The following is a 15,033-nucleotide window of genomic DNA, read 5'->3' as shown; positions in this document are numbered from 1 at the left end:
TTTAATGTGTGTTTTTCGGATGAGTGTACTTTCTTTTTGAATGGTGTAGTTAATCGGCACAACTGTCGGTACTGGGCTAACCTAACCCCAGGATTTTTCACGAGGTGCACACACAAAACCCTCAGAAATTGAACGTGTGGGTTGGTATTTTTGGAAATTCTATTGTAGGTCCTTTTTTTCTTCCTGGAAATCCAACAGATGATATGTACTTGGATTTACTGAAAAATACCATCGACCCAGCCCTAACTGACATCATAGAGAACAATCCTGGATACGTTGAAGCGGAACTGATATTTCAACAAGACGGTGCATCTCCACATTGCTCTCAAAATGTGCTTAATTTTTGAACAATAACTTTCCCGGTCGGTGGATAGGACGAAGGGGTGCAATTGACTAGCCTCCCCGGTCACCCGACTTGACTCCTTTAGACTTTTTTTATGGGGAGACATAAAAAGTAAAGTATATAGCACTCCACCCGCCTTATTAGAAGACCTGCGAAGACGAATTATTGATGTTTGTCGCGAAGTGACCCCGCAAGTTCTTCAGAATGTTCAAGAACGGTTTGAAAATAGTTTGTATTACTGTATGGAAGTTGACGGGCAACATTTTCAGCATTTGCTTCATTAATAAGTTAAGTTTTTTTAATTAATTCAATTTATGCGTTTTTTTGCAAAAAGTACTTTTCAAATTTCAATCCTTCATATTTTCAAAACGACTCGACCGATTTTTAATAGCGAAGCGGGGAAATATAGAGAATAGAAAGCCATTTTCATTGCGGCGCCACTTGACCCCCCTTCCCATTTGACAAAAGTTGGGGGATGACACCCCCGCTTAGAGGGTTGAAGATTTTGCAATCATTTTTGGGCCAAAAGTTGTCCCCCTCACAAACAAAATTGACGTGTTTTTGGATTTTTTGAAAAAAATATACCCTGGCTGTTATGCCTTGCGGAACGTTTTCGATGGGCCACCCTGTATTGAGGATTACAAATAGTTTTGATATAGCTTAACACAAATAGTTAAAAATAATTTATATTCAATATTAACATACTATAAGAGAAAGCCATAAAAGTTGGTGTGCACACTTTTACTCCGTTTATCAAATAACACGAACTGTGATTGGTCAAAAATGTTCAAATTTTCGCTTTGGCGATAAACATGAGAGATGGGTTCTCTCACAAAATAAGTTTTTGTTAGTATAGGTAGGTCCGACAATAGCAGGAAAATTCTGAATGCTTTTATTGGGCATTCTTAAGAAATTAAATTATTTTTCAGTGTTAGTGAGCCTCATTTCATTTAATAATTATGATAAGCGCCTCGGTATTTACGGTTTACAAAAATATCCCGAATCAAAACCTTTTAGTTTTATTTTTTTTTGTTTAGTGTAATAATAGAAGAGTCGCGAACAACAAGTAAGTATATTTTGTAACACTTGCCGCCTTTCGCCTTTGAAGCTGCACGCAGCACTAATAATTCTGGCTATACCAGTTATTACTAATTTTTTATCACACTTTAAAATGTAAAATTACTTATACACTGTGAGTCTTAAAGAAGTGCAAATATTTTTAGGGGTTGTATACTTCGACCCCGGAACCACGTCTTTGAGGTTTTTTATAACAAAAAAAGATGTTAAAAATCGTGAATTTTCTTTTAAATTTTCCTGTATATTTTAGAATTTTTTTAGAACTGCACTTTTAGAACTGGTTATGGCACTAAAAGGGATGCAAATACAGAAAAAATCTGGTGGCTGTCATTTTTTTTAAATAAGTCAATTTTTTAAAAATTTTCTAACTTGAATAACTCGGTTATTTTGGACTGATTTGAAAAACGGTAAAGAGAAAATATGTTTCCTGTATCGAGATCTACCAGCCCTGAAAATATTTGCACATATTTAAGACTCACCCTGTATATAAACTGGAAAGAGAATATCCACTTCGGAATAGCGTTAAATGTTCCAAATTTGTCCAAAAAAGTAAGGTTAGTCATACAGTTGTCAAAATATTCGTTATCGTATGAAAACTTAAATTTATTTTAACTTTCTCCGTTGACGGACAGAGGTTAAACATTTTCAAATGAAAAGTGGCGCGAAATTACTATGAACGTTGAATGAAAGAATTGGGAAGATACGCAACCTAATGATCGAATTCGTGACAAGGCTGATTTGATTTCTCCTTACGTCTCCAGTGTTTACGGTGGAGCCTCTACGACCAATGCATAAAACACTCATTTTCTCTAATTCGGCTAGCGAGGGCATATCAAAGACACTGGAAGCACCAGTGTTGCCATATTAAAATATGTAACATCTGTAATACGTTTGACGAAAATATCTTTGGATGAAAAATCCGCGTTTATGTATTGAAAATTTATTCCTGTTAAACATAGAATAAACAACACAAATAAAAATTTATTTATAGGTACTGAATATTTCGTATGATTGAAAAAATTTGTTCAGTTGGCTTGGAAATGACGACTATTGACATTTACAATAATATTTTACATATATGAAGTAACAACGATCTTCATTTCCCAGCCAACTCTGACGCCCGTTCTTTGTTTAATTACATAATATTAAGTATATCAAATTTTTTAATGATAGAATTTCCGCAGTCTTTATTAATGTACTGTACCCAAAATCCGTAAATCTTCGGATTAATCAGTAGTTTTGGCAAACCTGTGTCCGGTAACCACTCACACTGTCGACTGAAAGCAGAACTACGGTCTGTTGCGGTACAGCATTTCTGACAGGCTGACGCATGACGGTAACGCCAGCTACATTTCGGACAGGTTTTGTGCCATGAAATCGCCCATAGGTTGTGCATCTTCTTATTTCTTCAATCAACGCTATGACCAATCAGAGCACTGTCGGATAATCGTATTAATGGATGGACAGATGCACGAAAATCCACACACAGTCTTTTCTTTAAATTGGCCTTTTTTTCTTTGGGCAGACATTACTCAAAACATAGTCAAAAAATCTACCCAGTTTATATGTATATACAGCCTTACACTTAATAAATATACTTATTTTCTGGCTTTCAGGAATGCAGAGACACTTATTCATCTGCTGAAAGGATGTCTGGGGACTGGAATTCTGGCAATGCCAGAGGCTTTCCTGCTTTCCGGGATGATAAATGGTATAATTTCCACGTTTCTTATAGGAATACTTTGCGCTTACTGCCTTCACGTTTTAGTAAGTCAACATTATAAGATTATTCAGACTCTTGCATGCATCAAAAATCACGTTAACTAAAAAACAATAAATAATTGATAATTTTAAAAGTTTAAATTCTTGCATCTGTATTTTTTAATCAGTTTCAAATGCCAATGCTTTCTCTTGAATTTGGAATACCCCGTACAGTGTGTCCCATTTTGGTTAAAATCATACGGTATCTCCGTTAATAGTGAAGATAGAAGGGTGCGGTTTGCACAAACCTCTCTCACTTTTTTGTCAAACGGAAGATGCCGTAAACAAAATTTTCATAGCCCTCTTCGTTTCTGAGCTACAGGGTCTTTTTGAAAATTTTGCAATTTGGGACACCTCCTGTATCTCTGTTATTGTTAAAGCTATCGAGAAGGTGAAAACTGTTTATTGTAGAACTTTTTACGTAGAATACAGTGGCGTAGTAGTCAGTCTACCAAAAGAATATTTTTAAAGATATGGACTAAAGTTATGTTTTCCTAAATGGAACACCCTGTATATTTATAAATTATATGATCTGACTTACCATAAGCTTCTCAAAAATATATATCACTATATATTTATGTTCACTATTTACTGCAATATTTAAAAGTTTTTATTAAAATATCATATTTATTAGTAGGCCATGATTGAAAAATGATGAAACTAAAGAATTATTAAAAGTATACTGCTATCTGTCTCTTATTTTATTTTGGAAGCCACTAATAAATTCTTTATATATTAGGGAAACTTAACTCTCTACCGCTATTTGTAAATCTTGGAAGCTACCGCACAGGAAATTTTAGATATTCCTTTAGCTAATTTACGTGAAATATACTTTTAGCAAGATGAGGTTCCAACTCACAACTTTGAAAATATTAGAATTTTGCTAAATTATTATTTCTCAAATTAATGAATTAATCCCAACATATGGAACCAATGAACCCATATAATGGCCCCACTGATTCCCGGATTTGTTCGTTCTCGATTTCTGATTTTGGGTTTTTTTGAAATACCTATAAAGTATATCCTGGCAACTACAACAATGTCGAACACCTGAAAAATGCTGTAATAATGCAAGCTTTTAGATATTTGCAAACGCATCCCGTTATAATAAATTTCGTTATAAGAAAAAGAAAAATATATTTACAGATTCAGTGGTAACAGTAACACAAAAGTGTAATATATTAATCCGAAATAAAATTTAAATATGTGTAGATTATTTTAGTAAGTATCTACCATTTTATTTTTTTTGTTATTTATCACGGCCTACTAATAAGAAAATGATATATTTTAAATATTGCAGTAAATACTGAAAATAAATATAGAGTGATATACATTTTTGAGAAGCTCATAGCAAGACAGATCATATTATTTATAAATATACAGGGTGTTCCATTTGAAAAAACCTAACTTTAGTTCATACTTCATACAAAAATATGTTTTTCGTAGAAAACCAGTCTACGCCACTGTATTCTACGTAAAAACTTCTACAATAAACAGTTTTCACCTTCTCGATACCTTTAACAATAACAGAGATACAGGGGGTGTCCCAAATTGCAAAATTTTCAAAAAGACCCTGTAGCTCAGAAACGAAGAAGGCTATGAAAATTTTGTTTGCAGCATCGTCCGTTTGACAAAAAAGTGGGATAGGTTTGAGCAAACCGCATCCTCCTATCTTTACTAATAACGGAGATACCGTATGATTTCAACTAAAATGGGACACCCTGTACAAGTTTCATTAAATTTCAGAGAAGTTTGGTTTGGTTTGGTTTGGCAAACAATAATTCACCATATACCGGGTGCCTCTCATAAGTGGCTCACCCCTATAACTTTTTAATTTTTTTAGATGAAAAACGAGATTTGGTATGTTAGTATATGATATAAATTAAAATTGATTGACATATTCAATTGTTTTTGGTCACTTCCTGTTTCACCGGAAATTACATACTACAACTTTTGATTTTTAAATGGCACCCTCGGTATATTTTTACTTTATTAGATAGAAAATGACACTCGGAATCGTATGATATAACATATATGTCAACTTTTGACATGTTCGCTTACAAAAAAATCGTATTTTAAATTTCAATCTAGAATGCCATGACTGTGTTAAAAACACTAATTTTTAATCAAGGAGTCTTGGAAAAATTAGATTTGATCAACTAATGTTTTTCGTGTCTTGTCCTGGCCGGTTAAAAGATGCCCAAATGGTTTTTTTAATCTTATCCCAAATTTTTCAAATGGAACAAGGGTGGCTCATTAGTAGGTATATTTGAAAAAAGCATTTTTTACGAATAATTTGGTATGACACGCTTGGTATTTCGAGTCAAATTGTCGTTATGAACCGCTTGTTACAATTTGAAATAAACCATATGCGAAAATGTCAAAAGTTGACATATGATTATGTTGAATGTATCGATTTGTTCGTATATTTTCTCAAATTGCTTGAAATCTAACGAAAATTTTTTGGAGAACCGATTTTGATTATTTTATAATATTTTATGTTGTAGACTCAAACGCGTACTTTACAAAACTGTTTTGTTTTTGAGATTTGCACATTTTGTTCTCGAGATATTCGCTGCTAAATGTATCGATTTGTTCGCACATTTTCTCAAATTGCTTGAAATCTATTAGAGATATCATTCTGCGGTTTTTATCAGTGGATTCTATGTAAAATTAGCTATCGGTAGTATATTTTAGTTGCAATCTGAGACATTTTCATTTTTTACAAAATCGACAGGGGGCGCCGAGGAAATTTTTTGACGAAAACATTTTGGAGAACCGATTTTGATTATTTTATAATATTTTATGTTGTAGACCCAAACGCGTACTTTACAAAACTGTTTTGTTTTTGAGATTTATACATTTTTTTCGAGATATTCGCTGCTAAATGTATCGATTTGTTCGCACATTTTCTCAAATTGCTTGGAATCTATTAGAGATATCATTCTGCGGTTTTTATCAGTGGATTCTATGTAAAATTAGCTATCGGTAGTATATTTTAGTTGCAATCTGAGACATTTTCATTTTTTACAAAATCGACAGGGGGCGCCGAGGAAATTTTTTGACGAAAACATTTTGGAGAACCGATTTTGATTATTTTATAATATTTTATGTTGTAGACCCAAACGCGTACTTTACAAAACTGTTTTGTTTTTGAGATTTGCACATTTTGTTCTCGAGATATTCGCTGCTAAATGTATCGATTTGTTCGCACATTTTCTCAAATTGCTTGAAATCTATTAGAGATATCATTCAGCGGTTTTTGTCAGTGGATTCTATGCAAAATTAGTAGTCGGTAGTATATTTTAGTTGCAATCTGAAACATTTTCATTTTTTACAAAATCGACAGCGGGGAGCCGAGGAAATTTTTTGATGAAAAAATTTTGGACAACTGATTTTAATTATTTTATAATATTTTATGTTGTAGACCCAAACGCGTACTTTACGAAACTGTTTTGTTTTTGAGATTTGCACATTTTGTTCTCGAGATATTCGCTGCTAAATGTATCGATTTGTTCGCACATTTTCTCAAATTGCTTGAAATCTATTAGAGATATCATTCTGCGGTTTTTGTCAGTGGATTCTGCGTAAATTAGCTATGGGTAAGTATATTTTAATTGCAATCTGAGACATTTTCTTTTTTGACAAAATCGACAGGGGGGTCCGAGGAAATTTTTTGACGAAAAAATTTTGGAGAACCGATTTTTATTATTTTATAATATGTTGTAGACCCAAATGCGTACTTCACAAAACTGTTTTGTTTTTGAGATTTGCACATTTTGTTCTCGAGATATTCGCTGCTAAATGTATCGATTTGTTCGCACATTTTCTCAAATTGCTTGAAATCTATTAGAGATATCATTCTGCGGTTTTTTGTCAGTGGATTCTGCGTAAATTAGCTATGGGTAAGTATATTTTAGTTGCAATCTGAGACATTATCTGTTTTGACAAAATCGACAGGGGGGTCCGAGGAAATTTTTTGACGAAAAAATTTTGGAGAACCGATTTTTATTATTTTATAATATGTTGTAGACCCAAATGCGTACTTCACAAAACTGTTTTGTTTTTGAGATTTGCACATTTTGTTCTCGAGATATTCGATGCTAAATGTATCGATTTCTTCGCACATTTTCTTAAATTGCTTGAAATCTATTAGATAATCTTAATCTTATGCTATTCTATTCAGAGTGTTATTTTCTATCGAATAAAATAAAAAAATACCGAGGGTGTCATTTAAAAATCCAAAGTTGTAGTTATTTCCGGTGAAACAGGAAGTGACCAAAACAATTGAATGCGTTAATCAATCTTAATTTATGTCATAATTAACATACCAAATCTCGTTTATTTATCTGAAAAAATAAAACAGTTATAGGGGATGAGCCAGTTTTGAGACGCACCAGTTGAATGAAATTAATTTCGTTTCTATATTTTTTCTAATATTAAAATTAAAATACCACGGACTAATTTTCGTTGAATATCTATTCTATAATGTAGTATGTCTCTGATTTGAAGTGGACATCAATTAATTCCAATAATCTATAAGCGTGCGTGACGTGAGCGGAGTTCCAAACCAAATTTATAATAATTGTTCCAATTAAAAGTATTTAAAAATTTATTTTCTGTATATTCTTTTCTGTGAATTTTTTCGATATTTTAATAACTATTCTGCTATTCGGGGAGGAGACAAATCCAACAAATCAGAGATCATTGAAATCGGCAAAGCCGATCTTGTCTTGATTTATAAATAGAGTTATAAATGATGTCTCTCCAAAAAATCCTCTATTTTCGCCACTGCAAGAAAATCTATAAAATAAAATAGTTATTTTTTGCAAACACTTCTGCGTGAATCCCAAACGGAAACTACTTGTCAGAAGTTATGTTTACAGTTATGGTGGGTTCATACAGCCAAATAAAATAAAATAAGAATAAAATAAAATAAAATAAGAAAGTTGGTTATATGGGATACCGTACATGCGTTCATACAGCCAAATAAAATAACAAATAAAATAAGAAGTCTTTATCTTTTAACTTCTTGTTTTATTTTATGTGAAAACGGCTTTGCGCACGCTTAATTCTAACCTACAAATATTTTCAGTTTGGATTTAATTTATTTTATAATTTCACATAAGTAAAATGTATAATATAGTAGGCAACGAATAAATAAATATACTATAAATAGTAAAATTACTATAAACAATCGTAAAAGTTAACTTTTATCCAGCCTCATCGTACTGCGCATGAGCAAATATATATTTCTTATTTTATTTTATTTGACTGTATGAACGCACACAAATAAGACTTCCTTATTTCTTATTTTATTTTATTCTTATTTTATTTTATTTGGCTGTATGAACCCACCATTATACAAATTTGCCTAACGAACAAAAAAATGCTTAACGTTTCGGAGAGTTTATCTCTTTCCGTCGTCGGAAGCTATTTAAAATATTTAAATTCTACTATTCGAGAACACTTTAGTTTTTTAAAACAGATACGTCTACAAAAACCGTTGACATTCTGTTAGAATGACATTTTGTATTATAAATGATGTAACTGATCGGACTTGACTCTATTTATTTAGATTATATAAAAAATGTGATCGATTCTCATTTTCAAGCCCACTTAACGCCTTTTTCCGATCATACGGTACTTAAAATCAAAAAAGAGAAACTTAAAGGTCGGGCCACAGGTCGGGCAAGCAAAATCAATACAAATTTTATTTGTTTTTCCGTCTCTTCAAAAAATCATAAAAGCGTAATGGGAACAAATGCGAAACTCATAGGGCATTGTGTCATTAAAACTTTTATATTTATTGATTGCTTTTACTGGCTATATGTTATACGATATGACATATAGATCTATATGTGATATATGGTGTGTTAAATTTTAGGCGAGAGTTTAATTTTCTGGAAGCATTCGTATACAAAAAAAAATAAAACAGTTTATTAGAAATTAAATGAGAGATAAATATAAAACGGGACAATTTTCAATAAAAATTATTTATATTTCATTCTTTAGGATATATTAAAGTTGTTAGTATAATGGTATATCAAATAAAATTGGATTATATTTAATATACAGTATTTTCCCGGATTGTCTTTACAAGAGGAAAAACTTTTTTATTGACGTTTTGAGAAAAATGCAAAAGTTTTATATAAGTTTTTCTTTACAAAAGTTTTTATATAAGTAAAAATAAAAAAAAATCCTTTTGTAAAGACAATCCGGGGATATTATACTGTACGTCATACATCTGGTATTATTTTGTTGGCAAATTTATGTTTATACATTTTCTGAATATAAATTATATTAGTTTTAAATGGTTAAAAATAATTTACAGGTGAAAGCCCAGTATATACAATGTAAAAAATTGAAGGTTGCTTTGCTTACTTATCCAGATTCCATGAAAGTGGCTTGTGAAATGGGTCCACAGTGCCTTAGAGGCTTCGCACCTTATGCACCGTAAGTACTTGTCAAAAAATGAATATAATTCAGGCGCCAGCCCTCAGCAAGTTGCTAACCGGTCTTTAAAAATCAATTTAAAAAAATTGACCTAATGACATATATTAATAGTGGACTCTAAAAGCTACGTAAACATAGTAGCTTTTTTCGTTTTCCTGTTATTACCGATTCTGAACCGTCCTAGAACTGTGATGCGTATGCGCAGAAGGAAATATGAAGACATTATTTCATTTGCATATGCGCTGCAGAGTTCTAGGACGGTTCATAATCGGTAATAACAAGAAAACGAAAAAAGCTAGTATCAAACTGCAGCAAATGTCACCTATTCGATTCCTATATAAAATTCACTACAAATTACGTTATTGCAGCACAATCGGTCTTATCCACTTATACAGGGTGGCCCATTAGTCGAGGAAGTCCAATATCGTCGTCAAAAGTTTTATACATATATTGCAAGATTTATAAAGGGGCGTTTCCTAAAAATATCCAGGGTATCACATAAAAAAGTTATGACAAAGTTTTTTTTTTAAATTGTATCCCTCATTTTCCTGTAGATAATAGGATTCGGCATAAAATTCTGCATATAGTACACTATTTTTATTTGAATCACTCTACGGTGTTGGGTTGGGATTCTATTACTTATTTACTAAAAACTTTGGTTAAAAACATTATATCCGAAAACTGGTAAAAAACTATAGTGAATATGACTTTATTAACTATATATTTATTAATAAATATATTTTCCTAAACAAGAACAGAACAAATCCGCGTAGAAAAATTTACATTATTCCATCAGAGTATTATTTATGGCATCATCAAAATCGGAATATTTAAAATGCTATATCTCAATTTTTTTCCATTCAACACTCTGTATATTATTTTTCTGTCAGATGCAGAATTATTTTTTTACTGTTGAACATTTTTTGTATTTAAAGTGTTTCTAAATGTTTGATGGTTTCGCAGATATTCGCAGTATTATGGCTCTTCTAACAGTAAATTTTTGTAATCCTCATGTGTAATGTAATACAGCGAATATTTGCAAAACGGCTAAAAATTTAGGAACACTTTAAATACAAAAAATGTTCACCTTTTTTTCTACATCTGGAAGAAATGTAATATAAAGAAAGAAAGAAATTGCTTTATTGTCATAAAAAAATTAAACAATTTTGTTGACAAAGCTTAAAAAAAGAATATAAAAAACATACAAAACTTCACTTAACAATAAAAAAACATATAAAACTAACAGTAAACATACAAAACTAAAACAATACTTTATACAATTATAGAAATTGTACATTGTCAAAAATTTATTTAATTAAATATAAATAAAATATAAACATACATGTAAATAAACAACTGTATATAATGTCAATACTAAATTTAAATGGATAGAAAACAAAATCATTTCTTAAATTTAGTGAATGTGTGTTAAATTTAGAACCCTAGATATTAATAAAAAAATCGTTAACCGCGTAAAAGGCTTTCTCCAGTAAGTATGATCTCAAGGCTCTGCGAAATGCAGGAAAGGATGAAATGGAATTAATTTCAGATGGCAGATGATAGTGCATTTTTTTTTGCATTGTACAATTGGGAACTCTTTACTAACTCAGAGTGAGGGGTTGGCAGATACATGTTATGCTCTGCGTTCCTAATTGGATAGCCATGAACTGGCTCTAGAGAAATACTCGATACGTGCTTGCGAACTAGGCAGACGGATTCGAGTATGAATAGGGAAGGAAGAGTTAATATTTTATATCTTCTAAACAAGTCCCGGCAGTGAGCACAACTGGTTAGCCTCAGTGAATATCGCACAGCTCTCTTTTGTAATTTGAAGATACGCTCAAATTGAGTCGCACAACACGCACCCCAGAATGGAAGTGCGTATCGGAGATGCGACTCATAAAGGGCATAATAGACTGTCCTAGATGTTGACAAATTAAGCACATTAGCAACTGATCTAAGTGCGAAACAGGCAGAACTTAATTTTTTAGCTAAAGCATCGATTGCAAATCCCATTTTAAATAGTTGTCCACAACAAGGCCTAAAAATTTCACAGAATCAACGACGTCAATGGTGGTATTATCAAGTTGAAAAGGTAGCAACGTACTTTTATATGATAAGACTTTAGTTTTAGAGACGTTGAGACACAGATAATTAGAATCGCACCATGTTTTTATGTTGATTAAGTCACTGGAAATGGTTCTATGAAGTGCCGTGGTGTCCGGGCTGCTCCATGTGAAACAGGTATCATCCGCGAAGTGGTATTGCATTTTACTAAAGAGTGTTGCATTTAAAACAAATGAGATACAACCATAGACTTAAAATAAAATATAGACTGAGCATCTCATTCATAAATAGCTGGAACATGCGGTCAGACAATATCTTGTTATTGTTTTGTTATTGTTTTAGGTTATAACGAGTGCGACACGAGCGATAGATAGGTAGTCTCTGTCGTAACGGTCGTTCCCTGACGACTCTGCCGAGAAACACAACACTGTCTTTCGTTTCTCAAGTACACCTGAACTCTCCGTCTCATAGCCGGGTAATTTTTTTATTTTAATGAAACTATAAATTAAAAATATATCGTATTTAACCTTTTTTATATTTTATTAAGATTTAGGACAGGTTTTTTAAATAAAAGTTTAGAAAAAACGTCTAAGAGTCCAAAAAGGATAAAAATAATAAAATACACGTTATAGAAGAAATTTTATAATCGAAATTATGTAATTTTTGAAATTAATAATAAATTATTAATTTTAGTCAAACATTTACAATCCCTAATATTAATCAAAACAGGATCTATTCCACAGATATAATAGAGTCGGCGACAGGGAGAGAAAAAAAAATATGATTGTTGTAATGTTTTTTCTGGTTAAGTGATGTCTTATGTAAATTAGAGAAAACATAAATCTGTTCCATTAAAGCAAGGAAGATGATAGGAAGTGGATAAAATGAATACTACATTTATTTAACTCGGTACTGTCTTTATTATACGGGTGCGTCCCAAAAGTGGCTCATCCCCATAATTTTTTATATTTTCAAATAAAAAACAAGATTTAGCATATTAGTATATGACATAAATTAGAATTGATTGACGCATTCAATTGTTTTTGGTCACTTCCTATTTCACCGGAAATGACTATAACTTTTAATTTTTAAACGGCACCCTCGGTATATTTCTACTTTATTCGATAGAAAATGACACTCTGAATAGAATGACATATAATATGTCAACTTTTGACATTTTCGCATATGGTTTAATTGTAATTGTAACACGCGGTTCATAACGACAATTTGACTCGAAATACCAACTGTGTGGTATCAATATATTCATAAAAAAATGCTTTTTCCAAATATGCTAATGAGTCACCCTTGTTCCATTTGAAAAAATTGACATATGTATGATTAAAAATACGATTTGTACATCTTTTAACCAGCCTAGACAAGACACGAAACCTATTAGACGATCAAAACTATTTTTCCAAGGCTCCTTGATTAAAACTTAGTGTTTTTAACAACACCATGGCACCCTGGATTGAAATTTAAAATAGGATATATTTTTAAGCGACAATGTCAAAAGTTGACATATGATATTATGTCATTCTATTCAGAGTGTCATTTTTTATCGAGTAAAGTAGCCGAGGGTGCCTTTAAAAATCAAAAGATGTAATCATTTCGGTGAAACAGGAAGAGACCAAAAACAATTGAATACGTCAATAAATCCTAATTTATGGCATATACCTACTAACATACAAATCTATTTTATACAACATACAATTTTATCTGAAAAAATAAAAAAGTTATAGGGTTGAGCCACTTTTGAGACGATCCGGTATATTAAAAAATATTGTTTCATAATGTAATATCATTTTAAAATTCTTGTATGTTATTTTAGATTCTGAAGATAATTTTAGAATAAACCGGAATATATTTTTAATAAAAACATTATTAATTATTAATAGGGTTATAATTATGATTTTGTTACAATGTAAGTAAGTAAATAATGTAATGTAAGAGAAAAAATTCAGATTTTACATTTTACTAAAATATTATCTAAATAAGCGCCTTTCTACAACAACGCCACTGACTCCCAATGGGTAAATTGAGAGTTGCCTACCGGTCAAAAGTCGTTTCAAGACTTAAATGGATTATTAAAGTCAAATTTCTTGCAAATTTGGCACTGGCGAACCATATTTTATAGTTTTTGAACAGAAAAAGTCAATAAAATAAACACTTAAGGACTACAAGCTAAGAAAATGCGTTAATACAGCCGGGGAGATAGCGGCAACAAAGCTTTACCGCACACGTGCGACACGTACTACAAGGTAATAAATGAATGAATAGGCTCCCTCGCCTCTAATCGGTGTTGTCATATTGTAAAGAACTTATCCTTATTAAACAGTATCCCACTTATAATTTAGGAGTATAAGGACTATTTAATACATCTATGGAATATTAAAACCTACTTTATTAAACTGTAGTATTAATATCTCAATATATGTGTATAACAAGAAAAAAAATATTGATAATATTAAAGACGTGACAACATAGGCTGGATGAGGAAGGCTCGGTCGACTGTACCCAGAAGTAAACATGTTTACAAAAAAGGTTGTTTGTCCGCGTTGAGATGTAAATAGTGTAGTCTATATTTTATTTTAAGTCTATGGATACAACATTTTAAATATTTCGATTTTGGTAATGCCATAAAAAATATCCTGTATAGGATAATGTAAATTTTTCCTACACGAATTTATTCTATTATCCTTCATGTTTAGCAAAACAAGTTATATTCACTCTAGTTTTTCACAACTTTTTGGATATAATGTTTTTAACCAAAGTTTTAGTAAAAATAAGAAATAGAATGGAAACACCGCAGAGTGCTTCAAATAAAAATAGTGTACTATATACAGGATTTTATGGCAAATCCAATTATTTACAGAAAAATGGGGGGGGGGGGTGCAATTTAAAAATACTTAAAACTTTATCATAACTTTTTTATGTGACTCCCGGTATACAACAAAATATTTTTAGGATATGCTCCATTATAAACCATGCAACATCTGTATAATTTTTTTTCATATGTTCGTCAACAGCGATGTTATTAGACTTCCTCGCACTAATGGGCCAGCCTGAGTACGAACGGCACGTGCCCTTCCATTTAAAATCCTTACCCAATTTTAAAAAAATATCATACCAAATAATTTCAAGTTAGGATGCAAATATCTTGCTGTAGCAAAACCCGCCTTATCCGAATTAGTTTTGTGTTTTTTCTCTTTAAAAATTAAATATTAATGTTTATTCAGAGAAAAACGAGATACAAAACAATGATTCCATTCAATGGCCACGTTTTTTCCTAAAATAACGCTTGAAACATTTGCTAAAACAGTTTTTGCGTT

General features: G+C 31.5%; 1 protein-coding gene across 6 annotated transcripts in view; it reads left to right on the top strand.

The window, feature by feature from the left end:
* Positions 1 to 15,033, top strand: part of LOC115874833 (proton-coupled amino acid transporter-like protein CG1139) — a 91,684-nt gene that overhangs the window by 59,252 nt on the left and 17,399 nt on the right. For all 6 annotated transcript variants that reach the window (XM_030890143.1, XM_030890140.1, XM_030890141.1 and 3 more), the window contains 2 exons: positions 3,037 to 3,187; positions 9,516 to 9,637. In XM_030890143.1, the coding sequence (XP_030746003.1) occupies positions 3,037 to 3,187; positions 9,516 to 9,637 (273 nt within the window). The remainder of the gene's footprint in view (positions 1 to 3,036; positions 3,188 to 9,515; positions 9,638 to 15,033) is intronic.

This window comes from Sitophilus oryzae, unplaced genomic scaffold, assembly GCF_002938485.1.
Source record: "Sitophilus oryzae breed Bouriz unplaced genomic scaffold, Soryzae_2.0 scaffold_1297_pilon_pilon, whole genome shotgun sequence".
Classification (NCBI taxonomy): domain Eukaryota; kingdom Metazoa; phylum Arthropoda; class Insecta; order Coleoptera; family Curculionidae; genus Sitophilus; species Sitophilus oryzae.
This window is presented reverse-complemented; position numbering and strand designations above follow the sequence as displayed.